This window comes from Phodopus roborovskii, unplaced genomic scaffold (genome assembly GCF_943737965.1).
Source record: "Phodopus roborovskii unplaced genomic scaffold, PHOROB, whole genome shotgun sequence".
Taxonomy (NCBI): domain Eukaryota; kingdom Metazoa; phylum Chordata; class Mammalia; order Rodentia; family Cricetidae; genus Phodopus; species Phodopus roborovskii.
This window is the reverse complement of record NW_026125711.1, coordinates 1664021-1683432: the sequence shown is the minus strand read 5'-3', so window position 1 is coordinate 1683432 and position 19412 is coordinate 1664021. Positions and strand designations below refer to the sequence as shown.

The 19412-nt window shown below is 40.2% G+C and overlaps 1 protein-coding gene across 1 annotated transcript in view; it reads right to left on the bottom strand.

Annotated features, from left to right (window-relative positions):
- Positions 1-298: 298 nt before the first annotated feature.
- Dgkk (diacylglycerol kinase kappa) overlaps positions 299-19412 on the bottom strand; it is a 113055-nt gene continuing 93941 nt past the window's right edge. The window contains exons 15-28 of the mRNA XM_051178515.1: positions 18211-18439; positions 17106-17213; positions 16557-16653; positions 14972-15079; positions 12931-13027; positions 12555-12662; positions 11784-11897; positions 11351-11485; positions 10167-10327; positions 9205-9346; positions 7512-7598; positions 3876-3986; positions 1312-1432; positions 299-892 (exon numbers count right to left, since the gene is read on the bottom strand). Coding sequence (XP_051034472.1) covers positions 813-892; positions 1312-1432; positions 3876-3986; positions 7512-7598; positions 9205-9346; positions 10167-10327; positions 11351-11485; positions 11784-11897; positions 12555-12662; positions 12931-13027; positions 14972-15079; positions 16557-16653; positions 17106-17213; positions 18211-18439 — 1698 coding nt within the window. The 3' untranslated portion in view covers positions 299-812. The remainder of the gene's footprint in view (positions 893-1311; positions 1433-3875; positions 3987-7511; positions 7599-9204; positions 9347-10166; positions 10328-11350; positions 11486-11783; positions 11898-12554; positions 12663-12930; positions 13028-14971; positions 15080-16556; positions 16654-17105; positions 17214-18210; positions 18440-19412) is intronic.

The following is a 19412-nucleotide window of genomic DNA, read 5'->3' as shown; positions in this document are numbered from 1 at the left end:
CAGTGGGCCCACCCAGCCACGAGAGCACCACCTGGACATGTGCAAAGACATACATGTACATATGGGAAAACAAAAAGAGTTTATGGGAGAGGGGAGGAAGCAGAAGTAGAGGAAGAGAAGGGGCGAGGGAAGGGGAACAGGATGAGAAGGAAGATTAGCAAGAAAGAGAGGAAGAGAAGAGGGAAGGGGACGGCAGGGGAGGGGCGGAGAGGGGAGAGAAGAGACTCATATCTACAAGGAAAGATTCACATGATCACTGTAATAGACAAGTGGATAAGCCTCCAGGACATAATTCTCATCTTCTTGAGCCAACTAGGAGTCATCTTTTGAAATTTCAAGTTGCAGTTGTCAGGGATTGGAGGAGAAACACAACCAACCCTGAATTCCTGCCCCCTCTTCATCTTTCTGAGAGCTAGTTACTCATTCATTCTTTGGTGTTAACAGTTTCTCTGCTACACAAAGAAACCCATTCCAATACTCCCTAAAGAGATGCACTCCCATAAATTCTTATAGATCCCAGACTATTTGTAAAGAGTCTATCCCCAATAAACACTGTTGTTGCTCAAGGTACACAAAGAGAAGGAGAACTGAATAAGACAACTCGGAACAAGAATCTTTGGCCAACGAGAAAAATGTAACCCTCTAAGGAGATCTGATTAAGTCCAGGGGAAATATATTAGTATAAGGATTTGGAGGGTCTTTCTTGGTGGTGCTCATGTTTGTTCTGATGTAATTGAGTTCAGTCTTTATGGAGGTTTTGAGAGTTATTAGTAGAATTCTGTGTTGAGAGTTCTCCTTCCAGTTTTCAAGAACTACAGCCGAGAGCTTGAAGGTGTTGAAGAATCATCACTTTTTGCTTCATTGTCACGATTTCTGCGACGCCAGAACTTGCCTTCAGAGCCAAAGAAAGAAAGGTATAGAAATAATGAAGTTAGTACTTTGTTAGATGCTTAAATGTGTGAGCCCCAGATCGGGCAGAATAGCAGCAGACAGATAGTATAGCTACTATCTCTGACTCAAAGAGGGAAGCCACTGGAGACCATACAAACTGAACACACATAGGATTAATTCTTAGAGCCCGATTATCTATGCAACTACTATGAGTCTACAAAAATGCTTTCAAACACCAGAGATTTCCAAATGTCAGCTTCTTAAGGAATCACACCAGTTGGACCACACCCAACTATTATTAGCTTCCTCCCGAAGTCACCCTTCCCAACACACCTACAAACATTTCTGAGGGTGCTTTCGGGTCTCTTGGAGGTATTCAAGCTGTTGTTCATTTCCTCTATGCCTGTGGAATTGACTTACCAAGAAAACCAGGGAATCGGCTTGATTTCGGCTTTCCTCCACCTTCTCGTTTCTTCCTTCCCAACTTGGGGAATTTAACTCTCAACCTGCGACTTAGACTGCTAGTGTCAGAAGAGCGATCCTGGGAAACCACAGCAAGAGTAAGGTCACAATGTGAGTTATTTGACATTCTGAAAGGATTTATATAGGCTCTTTTAAGTGATGGACAAGGATGGCTACAGAAAGCAGGTGGATCTACTCAGCTCGGGTAGGAGAGTTGCTCCTATTCACTAGTCATATATCTTAATAAGGAAATCGAGCCCACTCTGTGCCATGTGCCTTTCTGGATATATCAATAAATGTTCCTAACAGAAGCCTCAAAACAACATGGAAAAATAGCTAAGATCATTCCTGCATCAGAAATAAAGCAAAGGCTCAGAGTTAGGGGAAGGCTGTGCAAGTAGGGGTAGGAGAGGAGGAAGTGGAAACAAAGTTGGGCATTCTTTTAAGTATGTTGGAAAAACAAAACCAAAAAAGCAAAGGCTCAGCAATTAAACATTTCATGTGAGGTCACATGGATTGTTGGGGGGTCACTGTTGCTCACATGGCAGTTCTTTATGAATTAGAAAAATGTATTCCATTTTTCACACCTCCAGGTGAGAGCCCCTATTTGTCCCCTCAGACAAGTATCCTCATATAGGGAAGAGTGTGCCTCACAGGCTACCCATTTTTTCTGTCTGCAACACGAGGAATTTTCAAACAAACTTACTAATTTTGAATGTAAGTCTCTGCTGTGCAGACAACACAGGCTCTGTAATTCTAGTTCATTCTCCAATTCATACCTTGTTTCTGTCAAAGCATTCTTAAATCTTACTCCTGTTCTTAGCAAAACAATACTGAGGTTGATTTATTGTCAAGAAATCTAGCCAAACACATTACATGAGGTTTGTGGGTAATCTTCCTTTCAGGATTAGTTATGCTTTCTATCTCTTGTATCAGGGGAAGGGTCTGAACCTATCTTCCCCCTCTTCCTGTACTGACTCCCATTGTACCCTTTCTTCGCTAGTGCTGCTACCAGCTGGATACCCTGGCCTTCTGAACTGCTTTTTATAAACAACTTTAAGAAAGAGCACAGGACCTTACCCTCAGTTAGAGCCTTGAAAAGCCCAAAAATAATTGACCTTGGTCCTGCTCTCCCCGAGAAAAGTGGGTCTGAATCTTCTATCATCAAGTTAAGGGTGTTTAGCGTGAGCAATATCTCCTTGGCTTATCTTCAATCTACTTCCTTTCTTCAGTGCTTTACTTCTCCAGAAATACTGACACTTAGAAAAGAGTTTTTTTTGTTTTAGGTGAGGATGACTCACAAGTAAGTTAGGAGCCCAGGGTACAGGCTGACTTTGTCTCATTTCTCTAAATATTCAGCTAGTTTGCTTAGCTCGGGAGTTTAACGGGACATAGCTGAGGCAGGTAATGGAGCAAAGAGTGAGAATTTGCTTTGCTTATTGTCTAACGGTACATCGTCCTAACCCAGAGGACTACTGATAAAAACATGAAGGCCTTGCAATGTAATGTAATCACAAAGATTGGTAAACCTTTTAAGATAATTAGTGCTTCTCAACCTTCCTAATGCTGTGACCCTTTAATACAGTTCCTCGTGTTGTGCTGACCCCAATCATGAAATTATTTTGGTGCTACTTTGTAACTATAATTTTGCTACTCTTATGAATCATAATGTAAATATCTGTATTTTCTAATGGTCTTTGGGGTCTTGACCCTCGGGTTGAGAACCATTGTTTTAAGATGAATTTGCATATGATTTTCCTTCTGAAATGGTAACCTTGCCCCTGCACTAGTCCAAACATGCCTATATGACTGCTCATATGCATACAACTGGCATTTGGAGTCATAAAATAACTATGAAGAAGCAGGCAGGGATTCTAAAATTTGAAATGACTTTTTTATGGTGGAAAGTTTTTGAGACAATCTCTGTCAGATCACAAAGGGACTACTTTGCTTTGCTATAGGTGGTCATCTTTGGCATACATGGTTTATGAGTGAATATGGAATTTTCCAGTCTTAGAAATGTAGTCCAAAATGGACAGCTTCTCTGCAACTATGTTCTATCTATAACAATCTTTGATTGTCCTTTTATGCCACATATTGGCTGGGAGAGGAAATTGGGAGGTTAGCAGCAGGAAGAGGAGGTGTTTGGAAGATTTAACCATAATACAACCTAGGTATCCACCATTTATAATAGCTGTCTGCAAACAACCAGTGTGGCTATGCTGGTATGTACCAGATATGGTTTAGTTCTGGCAGCAGACACTGAGCAGGGAGAGTTAGTAACCTAGAGAACAACAAGATCTTTCTTATTCTTTCTTGCTTTAGAATGGTCTTCTTTCTGATTATTTTTTCCATGGTCACCTACTTTTGCTACTTTATTCTTTCCATTCATGGTGAAGAGGATGCTGTATTAATGACAAAGCTAAAGGTTGAATTGAGCATCTATTATACTCATCCCATGTGCAAACCCATACTATCAGATCTTACGCCAAGGGAAAATTCCCATTCCCCATGGTACCCACCTCTGGAAAAAGGATTTGACTCAACCAGCCAATTGCCAAAACCCTTCTCAGTTCCATATTCATGGCATCCAGGGCAGTTTGTAGTGAGGCCTTATCGATAGCATCTCTCAACTGACATAGACAAGGAGAACAGTGAGTATACATTTCCTAGCATTTGCCTTAGACTCCACTCTGAGTCCATGCTAGTGACCAACAGACAGTACAGATAGCATACTGTAGCTCATTTTGGCCAGGAGACTATAAGAGTGACAAACTGTAGCTCATTTGGCCTACAATCAGATTGTTAACTTCTCAAAAGTAATACTAGCTTTAGATAGCTCAATTTTCAACAATATGATCCACAAAATAGTCAGATATCCGGGTCCCTTTGGAACTGGGCATACTCAGTTTCACAAGTGAAGGTCTTTTCTCCAGTGTGAATTAGCTTAATATCCGCTTTAGCTTAATATCGACAAGGGTCCTATGCTTGACTTGCAATTTCTGAAGCCACTTCAGCAACCTCCTAAGAGAGCTATCACCAAGTTCTAAGCATACAGTGTACATCAGGCACTGGAATACATAGTTTCACTTACTCTCCCCAATAGCCTCACAATATCTTACAAGGTATGATTATTCCCATTTCATAGACGAGAAAGCATAATCAAAGAAGTTTAGTGTTTGAGATTACATGGCTATTGTTTGGTGGATATCCCTGGGAGGCCTGCCATTTTCTGAAGGGAAATGTAAGAGGAGTGGATGGGGAAGGAGAAGGGACTGAGGGGGGGAGAAGAGAGGGGAAACTAAGGTCAAGATGTAATATTTGAAAGATTACATTTATTTAAAAATAGATTACAGGGCTAAATAGAATCTGTCTAACTTAGTAACCTCCCTTTTGTACAATATGGTTCCACAAAGCATGTATAAAGTATCAAGATGATAGATGGAATAATTTAAAAGATAGTTTGTAATTCAAGGTGAGAAGGTTAGGGAAAGTCTGTCTCAACTTTTCCCTTCCTGATAGAGGGTCTGCCTCTCTAGGTTGTGCTGTAGTTTCTAGCTATTTGTTCTCCATGATTAAGAAACATGTTTGCAGATGGCTTGTCCAGTCTAAGTGGTTACTGCTGACCTCCCAGCACACACAAGATACTGAGACTTATAATTGGCTCCTTTAAGGCCATCTCCAAGTTCAGAAGTACAAGGAAACCATTTATATTCTAACAGGTAATAATATGGGTACATGGAAGTAGCTTGATATATGCAGCTCTTGTTGGCACACAGCATCTAACCTGGACTCAGGAGATGAGTCTAGGTTAGATTGCTGTGTGTGCATCTCTACCATGCACTCTCCTTTCAGTCTGGCATGTCTGTGGTCTCTTTCTATATACGGGACACTTCTGTAGCAAAGGCTAGTGCCAGAAATGTGTGACAATTGAATGGGCAGGGAGTGGGATGGGAGGTTATAGCCAGTCAGAACATGATACAAGAAGAAAACAAATCAGCCCTAATAAATAATTTGTCCTTCTTTACAGCTTAAGATAGTACAGCATGATTTAGATGCACGTGCCAAACACATACCAAATAAGAGAAGGGGGAATTAGTAAATAGAGTCACTATTATTAAATAGATTTTTTTTGAAAAGCTATATCACTTATATGGTTTACTTAGAATGTCTTCCCAAGGCCCAGACTGGTGCTATTGGGAGGTAGTGGAACATTTAAGAGGTATAGCCCAGTCAGAAGTATTATGGTCACTATGGCCATGACTTTGAGAGGGATAGTAGGTCCTTAGTCACACTTCTTTTCATTTCTAGCCATGAGGTGAGCAACTTTAATCTACTACATGATTTCCACCCCCATGTGCTGCCTTGTCATAAGCTGACCCATAAGGGACCAAAGCTTTCTCTTTGGAAGCTGATTGACTTGGGTATTCATTAAAATAATGAAAACCCAATACAACCTCCCCTGCCAAAACTACTCTTGTTTTTTACTTCCATACTTTCTCAATAAGAGGAATAATCCCCCAAAGAAACATGACTTGTATCCATCTCATATCTGTGAGCCTTTCTGGAGATGCATGGTCCTTCTTATGTGTTTTGTGCCTGCTAGCCTCATTTTGATGTGTACACATGTGTGCAGTCTCACAGGTCCTATAGGAAGGAAGCCTCCCTTCATGGTAGGATATGTTCAAAGTTGGGCTGTTGCCTAACATGAACCAATTTTCAAGCTATGAGCTTCAAGAAAGCCTAAGAAGCAACAAGAAGCCAACTTCCCATATTTACTGATGGCTGAACTGAGATGACATTGAGTTCAGAATTGGGGCCCAGATGATGGAGTGGTGTGGTCTGAGTGCTTTAGCCATTCTGCTTCTGAGGCAGTGTGGAAATTAGATATATAAATGAAGAGGCAGTGTGTATTCTTGGGATTTTATCTCAGAAGCCCTTCTTCAAATTAAACTTTAATTAGATCAAAAGCAAGCACAATACCAGCCTTGGGGACAACATCAAAATTGGATTATTATGAGCAGTTGTGTTCTCAGAGTACAGTAACCTTGTGCCCATGCATGGACATTACATTATGAGAAGCATGCAACTAATGTAGTCCTCAAAGTCATAGTTCACCCTACATAGTACTTTAAAAGCCCATCTTTTTAGCCAAGATTATGTACCAGATACTGCGAGGCACTTAAGGTACAATACTTTGTTATTTATACAAATCCTCTAAACAGACTGTAGAGGAGGGGATTCAATTCCTATCTAGGAGAGAGGGGAAATGAATGAAAAGAGATACAGTTCCACTGTGAGTGTTGTGAATTGTGCTCCTCTCAAAAGAGGTTTTAAAGTCCTAATCCACAGTACTTTAGAATGTACCCTGAGGTGAAATTATAGTCATTGCATTTGTAATTCACTGTTAATTTGATGTCATACAAGACAGGGCAGGTCTTAATCCATTACTTTCAATGGCCCTGGCAGAATGTGGCCATATGAAGGACAGAGACATTGAGGATGAAAAACAAGATGAGAGTGATTCATTTATAAGATAAGGATCAACAAAGATTGCTAGAAACTATGAACAGAAGCTAGGAAAAAGCAAAGCAAGTTTCCCCTAGGGGTTTTAGAGGGATCATGGACCTGTTGACAGTTTGGGTCTAAATGTTGGAGTTTCCAGAATGATGAGATGGTAAGACTCTGTTATTTAAAGTCATGGCAGCCTTAGGGAGATAATACAGATGACAGATAGCTAATTTCTATCTGAGCTCACAGCCCTCAAAACTTCCCCGTATTTCCTGTTACTTTCTCCATGGAGAAGGTGGCATTTACAAATTCCTCTCTGAGGAGCCCACTCTTTTCACTTGTAGCTGTATGAAGTATAATAAGAATACTCGGTATCTGGCGGGCCTAGTCTTGACCCAGGAGTCATTGACCAAATAGAGAAAGACTTTCATCCAAAATACGGCAGTCCCTATGGATTGGCATGACACATACAGTAACACATTCAGGTAACAAACACTGGATGAGAGCAATCGTGACTGGAATGACTGAAATAATCAGGAAAGCACCTAACTTACAATGAGCACACGTCTCTAGTACCCTGTAATGCAGAATATGGCCATATTTAAAAGAGATGTTTTCCCTCCCATGCTCCAACCCCCTGCACTCACCAAGTTTTCATCCAGGAAAGCTTTGGTGTCATCATAGAGCCCTTTAAGACTAAATGTAACATCTACTGCGTCACTTCTGCTCAGAGTCTGAGAGGAGACGAAAGAAGAGGAACTGGTTAGTAAGCATGCAGCTGGCTTCTCCATGGGAAGGTAGAAACAGACTAGTAGACATCGCTGTAGGTGGGAAAGCAATATTAAAAATACACCACAGCTGGCACAGCATGGGCACCAACCAATCAACACCGGCTGTCAATGGTCAACGGGAAACAACATAGCTCTATTGGTGTGCCCTGCAAAGAGGCACAATACAGGTTAGCTTTTGGCATCATTGATTGGGTACAGTGGGTAACAGGAAAAGAGGCAATTTGCAAACCAGAAGGAAATTTGCAAATCAGACTTGTCCCTAGGTTAAAACTACCTTTCCCATGATATGTAGAAGTCTAACCACACATATCTCTTCTTGAAACTCATGACCTTTGGAGTACTTCAACTAGGATCTGGCCTAAAATAAAGTTAATTCACATTTGAACATCTTGATCCTATTGTATTTATACCTACTAATGAAATTCTTTCTCCTCTTCCTCTAGCTCCCTCCCTCCCACTTTCCCTTCCTCTCTCTTTCCCTTCGTCCTTCCCTCCCTCTCTATCCTGTGTGTGCATGCATGAGGCATATGTACATGTGTATGCACATTTGTGTCAATGTGTGCATGTATATATTTATTTATTTATTTATTTATGTCAGAGATCATATCCAAGGCCATTCTTTGTCACTGAGCTACATCTCCAAATCTAAAGTTACATTTTAAAAGCAACACTCAAATCTTATGGCAGTGAATATTAGCATGGGAACGTACATTTAATGTTAAATGTCTGATCTGGATCTGTCAAGAGGGAAATAAAATCTTGGACCTCTGGTTTCAATGACAGGTGTAACCTTATATGATTATACAATGAATCAACTGGAATGAGGGAGGTCAAAGACTATGTTTCTTTCCATTCATTAACTGCTTCACTCTGAGACTGATGTGGTGGCTAGCTACCAGAAAGAAAAGAAAAAAAAAAAACCTGCTTCTCAGGATGATGAATTTTGTCATGGCATTTCCCCAGCAGCCACCTTGGCTTTGTAACATCTAAGAAATGCCTGAATTCCTATCCATGCTATTTTATTTTTCAATTTTTGTGTGGTTATATGTGTGTAAATATTCACATGTGCATATGTATGCATACAGGTGTGAGTGTGTGTGTGTGTGTGTGTGTGTGTGTGTGTGTGTGTGTGTGTGTTCCTGTAAATGCCAGAGATGAGTGTGAGGTTTCATTCTCAATTGCTGTCCACCTCACATTTTTGAGACAGGGTCTATCACCGGATCTAGAAACCACTTATTTGGCTACACTGCCTGAGTAGAGAGCCTTTGAAATCCTTCTGTCTCTGCTGTCAGGCATTGGGATGAAGATGCATGTTGCCATGCCTGATTGTTAATGTGGATGCTTGGGGTATAAATTCAGTTAGTTACTCATGCTTGCTTGGTAAACACTTTAATTAGGAATCTATAACCCCAACCACTATCTATTCTACCCATCAGTTTTCTACCCTATCACTTGCATAAGTTTCTTTAATTTTTGTTTTCCCCTCCTTTCAACCTCCTTTCCTTCAAAATTTAGCTCCTTAATTTCATTTGCTTATTACTTTCCTTACCTCAATGGGAGTACAGGAAGCTGCACCCGCCTCAGTGCCACTGTCTTGGCTATAGAACACATCATTCAGTATGTTAGCACTGGCATTCACAGAATCCATGAGCACAGACACATGCTGGTGGACCTTGCTCAGGTCATTAAGTCTGTAATAAAACAAAACCAGATGAGTTTGTTGCTGTGGACTTATGGTGTGAGGAGCTGCTAGATTAAGATAAGAATTGAAACGAAAGCCTTTGATACTGGATTTGAACTCTTTATTCCCTCTTGCTATTTCCATTCTTCACTAGGTATCCAGTGAAGAAAATGCTAGAAAATGTTTCTATTCTTTAAGTATTCACCTTTGTTCATGTTTGTTTAACTTGGACTTAGATACTGGAAGATTGAATAGAGTGAGAAACTAAAATAGAGGAGCATAGCTGACTCTTGCTGAAACTTCGAGGTCTTTCTAATAATTCAGAGCAAGCAAGACCAATTTAATTCATAAATTTTTGTGTATGTGCACACACATGCCAATGTGTGTGTGTGTGTGTGTGTGTGTGTGTGTGTGTGTGTGTGTGTGTGTGCATGTGCGCACACACGTGCAGGTCAGAGAACAAGTTGCAGGGAGTTGGTTTTCTCCTTCTACCATGTGGGGTCCTAAGGATCAAACTTAGATGGCCAGTCTTGACAAACGCCCTCACTTCACGAACCATTTTGCTGGCCCAGATTAAATATTATTCCTACTGGGTTTTGAAAGCAGAAGGGAATTAAAATTCACCTCTGGCTCTAAAGGGTAGTGTGAACACTGGCTTATTGTTAACCTCAAAGAATCCCTCTTGCGTGGACTGTCAGGGCCCTAATTTTAAAGACTTAGTGAGATTCCTTTCTGAAGCTAAGCTCCTCAGGAGTCAACAGACATCAACTGACTGTCTCTCCCTATCCATTTTTGGGTTTCCTAGCCCTGTTGATATCCAGTCCTCTTACCTGCTAATGAGGTTTTCTGCAAGACGAGCCAAGTGCTGCATCTGGGCATACTCCCCATCAGAGAGGATCTCCTGAAATTCCTGGTATTCTAGATGGGGTGGTGGGAGAGCTTGGATATCAGTATGCTTAGATTCCCACGTTTTCATTGAGTTCTCAAAGCCCTAGAGATGAAGACATTGGCAAATTGTAATGACTGTTGTAGCTATGAGGACATGTGACAGATTTGTCTATAAGTATGGCATTTTGCAGGTAATATGGGATATAGATAGAAAAGGGGAGTGAATATATATATCCCTATCCGTCCCCTTATGTCCCTATTTATATATTTTCCTGTCTTTTTAGTCAATGTATCTTCTGTATAAGGTAGTTTAGTTTTTTATTATTAGTATACTGGCTCCTGAGTCTATGAGGACACAATGACGGATAAGACAGAGGGATATCTTTTGTGCTCCATTCTTTTTCAGATGTATATATGTTATGATAGGATATATTTTTCAATCCTGCTTTTTTTCATGTATTAGTTGTATAGCTATTGATAAGTTATTTAAGCTCTCAATGTGGAAATAAGTTTGCCTTCTATAGAGGGTTCTTGAGAGAACCTATGATATCAGGCAATGTGCCTATCACAATGTTGGAATTTTATTAGGTGGGCATTCCCTCCCTCTCTATTGGTATTTTTATGTTCACAATTTAAAAGATAGCCTCCAAGTCCTGAATAAATGATCAATAATGACATCTTTGCAATTATTGTAGCTTTTATTTTTTTAGCAAAACTGGATGACATCTGTAAATGCAATATGTTAAGGAATCTTATGGAGCCCAAAGAGAACACATTCAATGCAGGAACTGTTGTTGGAAGAGCATATTTCTAAACCACCAAAGCTCTTTAGTTTTCTGTGAAGTGTAGGGTGGAGAACAACCTTGTTGAAGGAGAAATAGTGTCTTGCAACTGTCTTTTTATATATTAAAAAATGTCTTGAGGAGCTTGTTTACAAATGCAAGCTCTGAGGAGCCACTCCTATCCATTCAGTTCAGTGAGACCTAAAAGTATGTATTTCTAACTGTCATTCAAGGTGCGTGATGCAAGAGGCATGCAGAGCTCCCTTTGGGGAATTCTTCTTGGCTCGAAATGTGATGGCTATGAATGAGGCAATGTAGGAGCTTAAATAGAACTTTTCTCTTACCCGATCTCTCATCAACATCTGGGCAGCATTCTTGTATTTAATCTTGATAAGGCCTGGTTTCTGAATCCAGGCTTCCCCATCCACCTGCACAGGGACACCATCTTCACCATCAATAGTTATCATCACCTCATGGCACTATTAGAAAAGGAAAGAGAGAGAAAAAGGGAAAAATGAGGGAAGTGCTATGGGTTAATCTGGCATTGGGTCACAGTGTGAATGTGTATTTGAAGAGGCCTTGGCAGAAAATTTGCATCATATTATCCCTGTGAGCTTTTTGGTTTTAACAACAGTCACTACCTTACTGCCTAATAGATTGCCTACTCCCACTACCCAGGAACTCTTACAATCAGGGTAATTGCTAGGATTATCTCACATCTGTGGATTGAAGCTAGCCCTCTTATTCCATCTTAGTATTCATCCAACCCTTGCTTACCTGGGCAATTCGATGATGATGCAGGTTGATGAGACGAGACATGGCCATCTGCACAGAACCAAAGATTGCCACTACCTCTAGCTTTCCATCATCCATTGCAGGGGCCTCATATTCCTATGAATGAAGAACCATGTCACAATTCTCCCCAAAATCCATATTTCGTCTATAATAAATAAATGTGTCTTGGGGACTACTGGGAATGTAGTTTTCTAGCACATGAAAAAGTGAGAAAATTCTACTAAAGGGGGAAAATTAGGCAAGTACACCAAGCTTGTAAAAGGGAATTGTGCTTGCAATTACATTTGAGCTCCTTTGGAGTTCACAAATAAGCTAATTTCTTCCCTGTCCAATGCAGCACCATGAACCCCAAAGTCAGTTCTATCAGATTCGTGGACTTCTTAGAGCAAAGAGCTCATGGCTGGTTTTCCAGGAGATGTTTTTACTGACATACTATCTTAGGATGAAGAACATATCCTCCTAGGTAATCTTCTGAATGTCTTTCAGGCTTCAGTAACACAAGTCAAAACCCAGGTATGATGTGACATAATTCTGAGGTTCTTGTTTGGTTCTTATGCTCTGGAATGGCAACTGCTTTTTTTTTTTTTTTTAAAAAAAAAAAAAGAAGCTAAACCTACACTGCTAGTGACGATGCAAGCCTATCTCATCTTCCTCCACTGTCTACTTGCCATTCCAGTCAGCCCAGCAATACTTTCTGAGATAATTTAGGTGAGTCATGCCTCTTTCCCACCCCATTCATCATTCCACACTCACTGCGGTTGCTGTGTTGCTTCCCCAAAAGTTGACACCTCCAGCATAGCTGGTAATGTTGAGCACTACAATGCCTTGAAGGTTTGGCAAGGAGATGACTTGTCCATCACACTGAAAGAGAAGAGTAGCTCTTGTTGCCTGGCTTTTCAGATAGCAGCACAAGGACCTTTTACAGAGATGACGAGGGGCTTGGTCTTCTCTTCACACTATCATTTTCTTATTTATGAAACAGAAGTAAAACTTCCAAGTCTTGTCCCCATGGCTGTGAGTGAGGCTCCCAGAGTTAAATTTAAGAACCAAAGATATAGTGGAAAGGTGATTTCTGAGGGCATAAGGTTTCCTTTCTCCACGCCCAGGAAACATGTCCCTTTCTACTAACCTCCAGGTGTATCCGCTCTTCCAGCTTCCTATAAGAACGCTGCAGCAGTTCCTTGCTTCCCAGAAGACCATACCATATTTTGTTCTTAAGGCGGCTACTACAGAAAGAGGTAAAAAAAAAAAAAAAAGATAGTCAGAAGGTGAATGATATATGATATAGAGGGTGGGGAAAGGCAGAAGGAGAAAACATCTCATTTCTCAACAGTTTTTCTAATATTATACTTCAAATTTGCTTTTAATACTATATTTTAAATTTATTCTTTGAGAAATTTCCATTGTATTCATCCATATTCATCCATAAATCACCTGCCCAACCTATTCTGTTATACACTTCAATTTTTTTACCCTCCCTGGTAGGCTACCCATATTCCACTATTTGTATCCAGCAGGTTATTAAAAATTAGCTAAGTGTGGTAGCACACGCCTTTAATCCCAGCACCTGGGAGGCAGAGGCAGGTGGATCTCTGCGAGTTTGAGGCCAGCCTGGTCTACAAATAAGAGTTCCAGCATAGCCAGGACTGTTACATAGAGAAACTTTGTCTAGAAAAACAAAAACAAACAAATGTTCAATGATGATATCTTAATATCTAGTCTTGGTCATGGTATCTCTTCACAGCAATAGAAGGCTGACTAAAGATGCAAAAGAATAAATTTAGAGCATTAGCTCATACCATACACCCCCCCAAAAAAAACCCCAATGATTCAAAGTACATCACAGACTTAATGTAAGAACCAAAAGCAATAAAATTTTGAAAGAAAACAATATTTTCAGAGCTTGAGTTAGATTAGTATGATACCAAAGATATAGTTCATAAAGAAAAATAAATAACTAGGCCTTGAAAATTCAAAATTTTTATACAGAAAAACATACCTCTAAGAAAATGAAAAGACACTAATAAACTGAGAGAAACTTTATGAATCACATATCTGGTAACATACTTTGTCCACATCCCAGGTCTTTTCGGAGAAAGACCCTAGTGGCAGTAGCAGGTGTGGGATGGCCCTCCTAAAAATATTTATTATTTATTTATCTATTTATTTATATGGGGGGGGGGAGTTCGACACAGGATTTCTCTGTAGCTTTGGAGCCTGTCCTGGAACTCTATGACCAGGCTGGCCTCGAACTCACAGACTGGCCTCTGTCTCCAGAGTGCTGGGATCAAAGGTATGTACCACCACCTCCTGACTATTTATTTCACATCCCAACTAGTTTCCCCTCCCTCCTCTCTTTTCAGCATGCACCCCACACACACATATACACCAGCAACCATTCCTCCTCCATTGCCATTTAGAAAATGCCAGACCTCCCATGGCTATCAGTCAGCTATGGTATATCAAGTTACATACAGTAAGACTAGGCACTTCTCCTTTTATTAAGGCTGAGCAAGGTAACCTAGTATGAGGAATAGGGTCCCAAAAGCCAGTAAAAGAGTCAGAGACAGCCCCTGCTCCCACTGCTAGGAGTCCCACAAAAAGACCAAGCTATAGAACTGTCACATATACACAGAGGGCCTAGGTCAGTCCCTCGCAGGCTTGGGGTGGTCCCTTTAACTTATACTTTTAATTTATAAGAACTCTGAAGCTGCTTTAAGGTATATCTGTAGGATAAAACTACCGGAAGGTGCCAGGTGGGCCAATACTAAGCAGTGGGTCCAAAGAACCCAATCTGGAACACCAAGATACTTGGAACACCTTGGATACTTTGAAGCCCTGTCAAGAAAAACAGATTTGGAGCACCTACTAGGTCCCAGTTAATCTCTTATAAACAATGTAAAGTTCAGAGCAATCTGTTCTCAACAGCAGTAACAGAGGTAGCTCTATTTATACAGAAATTTACATGAGTGGGCTATGGAATGGATGTATGAACGTACAATGGCAGGTTGATTATCATAGAGCAGCCCAACTTTCAGGATACGCTGTCCCCACTAATGCATTTTATTTCCCAAGGACCTTGGTCTTTCTATTGCTTGTCTGGTGTAGGAATACATATATGTATCATGCTTATGTGTATTTATACAGAAAGCTGAGCCTCTTCCCCTTACTTGTATTGTCCTGGGTGTTCTTCTCTTCTGGTATTGAACTCCAGAGAAATTTTTGCATCTAGTCCAATTCCAAAGTAGTTGTTCATGACACACTTTTCTTTGAAGCGTCTGAAATTAGACAGGGAAGAAGGAAGATACTAAAGTAGGAAAGAAATACTAGTGTCAAGAGTATCAGACTTCATCTGCTTGGTGAAAAATCACCAAAGGAAGGCTTCCTCCACTGGGTATAAGCCGTATGACTCGGGAATGGTATATATAGATTGTTTTTTTTTTCCCCCAAGAGTTACTTGTTAGTTCTAACAGAAAATGTCCAGTCAGTCTATAAGCTATAGAGAGATTATCGCTAATATTAAAGAATCCAAACTTGTAATCTTAGTTATATCTGTAGGCCTCAGAAATGCATCCTGTTTCTCCAAACAGAGTGAAACTGTCATAGGTTATTCCCATAACTAATTTTTGAGTATCTTAGTTGCGAATGTATTTTGATTATTTAAGTCTACATTACTATTCTCAGTGATGTCTGATTCCTTCATGGCACTTTCAGACCAGAAAACAAAGGTGTAGGCATTTCACATTTGAGAGGAAAGTCTAGTAAAAGAGGGAACAACAATAACAACAACAAAACAGTTTTTAGTTTCCTGTATTCATCTAAGATGTCAACATTAACTTTAGAGTATTCTGGAACCACTATATACTATCCCATGTCAACTGTGCATACTCATTCCCAATTTTGCACTCAAAGACATCTCAATTGCTTGGGAAGGTTTCCATACTGGGTAAATCAGGCAATCCTTTTACACAGTTTTGGTAAACATTTGCCAGTGCCCTGCTTATCACAACTCACAAGGCAGACCCATGAGCCCTCAGACATGAATGGTGGAATGATGTGGATGACTATCGGAAACCCAAATTGAATTGTTTTCTAAAACTATTTAAGAAATATTTGCTGGTTGTTCTTTTGAGAACTGAAAAGAGTATAGTTTGGCTGTGCAATCATAGGGAGATTTAAATTAATCTCTAAATTTACATCAATTTTACCTCTCTTGACCACAGTAAGAAATTGGAGTTTCTCTAATATCTCATCCAAGTGATTGAAGAGAACTCAAAATAACTTTTGGCAGCTGGATTATGTTAGAGAAGTTGGATTGGTGGAGTAAGTGTCCTTGGATTTCCTATCCAGTCTGTTACATGACTATTTATTTATTTGTTTGTTTGTTTTTGGGGTCTTCAAGCATTTACAATTAAAAGCAACACTGAGAAAATAAGTCCTGTGACATAATAGCTAACATTTATTATGTGTTTATGATAGTAACTGCTGATGCACATGGCACTTAACTATGAGTATCAAATACAAAGCTCAGCACAAGTACTTTTCATGTCTAAACTCAACAACTAGAACAAGCCTATGTGCAAAGTCCAGTAATTATCTTCACTCCATTTGAAAAAATCAGAGCTTGCAGTGGTTAAGCTACTGGTTAAGCAATTGGTTAAGTAGAATCAGAATTTGGCTCTGGATATGGTGAGATTGTGCTATGAACCAGAGAGACAGAAAAGCCATTAAAAGGTCATACACTTGCATACTTACATCGTTTCCGGTGTATAATGTAAGTGTTCTAAGTTAAGGTTGTCTAGGTCTTCACTTTTGAGAGACGGTATAGAAGATAAGATGTCATAATAAGAACCTAAACAGGAAAAACATCATCTTGGAGACAGATGCAAACCAAAGGCCTTTCTCCCCACTTGTAATTAGCCCTGCTTTCCCAGGTGGGTTGGGGTCCAGATCAATGTCATTCATTGAAATATGCATTAGGGTTTTCACTCCACAGGGGCCCCCTTAGAGCCTTTTATAGATGGGCAGAGACTTTTACTGAGAAGAGGGTAAAGCTGAGGTGCTTGCTCACTGGTAGTAAAAACAAATTCAGATCATGGCTCTCACCAGAGCGGTATTTTCCACGTGTCTAATATAGTCTTTGCTTTGGATACTGGTATGACATACTGTGGCATTTCTGGAAAAGAGTGAGGACTTTCCAGTATAGAGTAGGGTCATGTCCAAAGGCAGATGCATGAAAACACATACTCCCTAGATACTAGGTGGCAGTGATGAAGGCTAGAATGGGAGAACAATGATCCTTACGTTGTCTTGGGCTTATCCGATTAAAGTCCTCTGAGTCATCTTCTCCCAGGAAGAAAGCTGATGAAAAGTTCTTAACTGATAAGCACTGTCTGCTTTCTTCATCCAGAACTACAGAGAAAAAGTGGAAGTAAGAAAGGAAGTAGAGAAGGATATTGGTCACATTTATGGAACAGTTTCTGAGAATTTATATGTTGGTAGACAGTGAGACTCCTCTCCTGTTTTCCTTCATGATGCCTCTTCTGCTCCCACATTTCCAAGTCTTTTTAGATCCATGTGTGAACATTCTGTTTTCTTTGTTATTCTTTTTTCTCTCACCCACACAGCACACACAGTTGTGAGTAGATGCTAGGGAGGGATGCCTAGGAATACCTAGGCAGAAATCACTATTCCCTTCTACCTCCATTTTGTTAGTACATATGCTCACATGACATTGTTCAGACTTGAACCTCTAGGACTTTTGCTCAATTCTAAAAGCTCAGTAAGTACACACTTTATCTCACAGTATCTTTTGAATTCCTTTTTCAAAGGAGCATTATAGAGATGAAGTGGTCATCAAAAAATGTTACATGAAGAAGTCGTGGAAGTTTAGAACTTCACACTAAGGTGGAAGTTTGGAGACTGTGGAGAATTCTGGGCAATGGCAATCACTGGCAAGTCAGGAAGACTGACTACTGGAGTGCAAGGCATGCAAAGAGGAACACAATTTTCTTTCCAAATAGCCACAGGCTGTTGATCAGCCTTGCTTGTTGAAATGACAGGAGAAGACAGAAAAAATTCCATGACACAAAGTGGGGGCTAACAGAGCTTTTAGCAGTTTCATTTACATTACATGTAGCTGTTTACAATGAGTGCCAGTTCCCCAAATAGATAAGTGTCGGAACTGAGGGTCAAGAGAGTGGAAGTCAAAAAGAGAGTGTATGTGTACTGAGGCTTTGCGAATCAGCAGTCAGAGGATTAATTTGGAGGACAACCTGAACATAGAATCCAGTCAAGTGTTGTCAGTGAGGCTAGATAGCAAACCCAGACTAAGGGAAATCATTAAATCATTCCTAGGAGGAACATTTACTTTTTCCTATCCTAGTCATGAAAACTCTAAGCACCTTACCTTGTTCAATCTGGAATATGATGAGTTTCAAGGACTTCTGGAGGTTGTGAGCCCGTGCAGCCAACTCCAATTTGGACTTTGTAATGTGGTCTATTTGAAAGATGAAGGGCTTTCCATGTGCTCTGTTACGGGCTGCATATGCTGTGGCTCCTTTCTCAACAGCAGTAACATCTGCATCCTCAGCCAGAATGTCAGTAAGGACACTGAGTTTATCATACATCACATCACTCTACAGATGGAAGAAGGAAATGGGATATTTTTGTGAAGAACAGAGTGAGGAGTAGTGATGGTTTAGGGAAGGCTGGGTGGTAGTAATATGCCAGAAACACAGAACATAGAAATCAATATGTGAGCTGATGAAGTTCAAGCTGTGCTGACACCCAAAGGGTATTAGGGAATTAAACATCTAGTCTTTGTTTCTGAGCAGCCTCAGGTGTGTCTATGAATGCTTCATACAGCCTCTTTCATGTCAAGCTGGCCCTTCAATTTGTGTGGAACATAGAGAAATAGAAACATTTTCATGTTAGTGTATTCATATGTGTGGTCCTTTGAATGCTGGTGTGCCTCTGCATAGTGCTGTTGTCTGTCTTCACACCCATGTATTTCAAAGATGTGCATCTGCCACATGATTTAACCTTTACTTAGTACAGTGGTTCTCAACCTCCCTAATGCTGTGACCCTTTTATGCAGTTCCTCATGTTGTGGTAAGCCCCAACCATAAAGTTATTTCATTGCTACTTCATAACCATAATTTTGCTACAGTTACTATTGTCATGCAAATATTTGTAGTGGTAAGCCCCAACCATAAAGTTATTTCATTGCTACTTCATAACCATAATTTTGCTACAGTTACTATTGTCATGCAAATATTTGTATGAAGGTTATCTGATATGTGGCCCCTGTGAAAGGGTTGTTTAATTCCCTAAAGGGGTCGAGGCTCACAGGTTGAGAACAGCTGCTTTAGTTTGTGATGTGAGACAAGTTACTTAACTTCCTTGTTTCTCTATACCTTAGGTCAACTATGAGAATCAAAGAAACTGATACATTAAAGTACTTAGAACAAGTTCTGACACAAAGTGTATGCCATATGCTAGGTACTGTTGCAGGAGGTGAGTGTATGTCTATTTTCTTTGATTTTTTTTTAATGTGTGTGTGGTATGCATGTTCATGTGTATGCATGTTTTTATGAGTGGTGTGTGTGT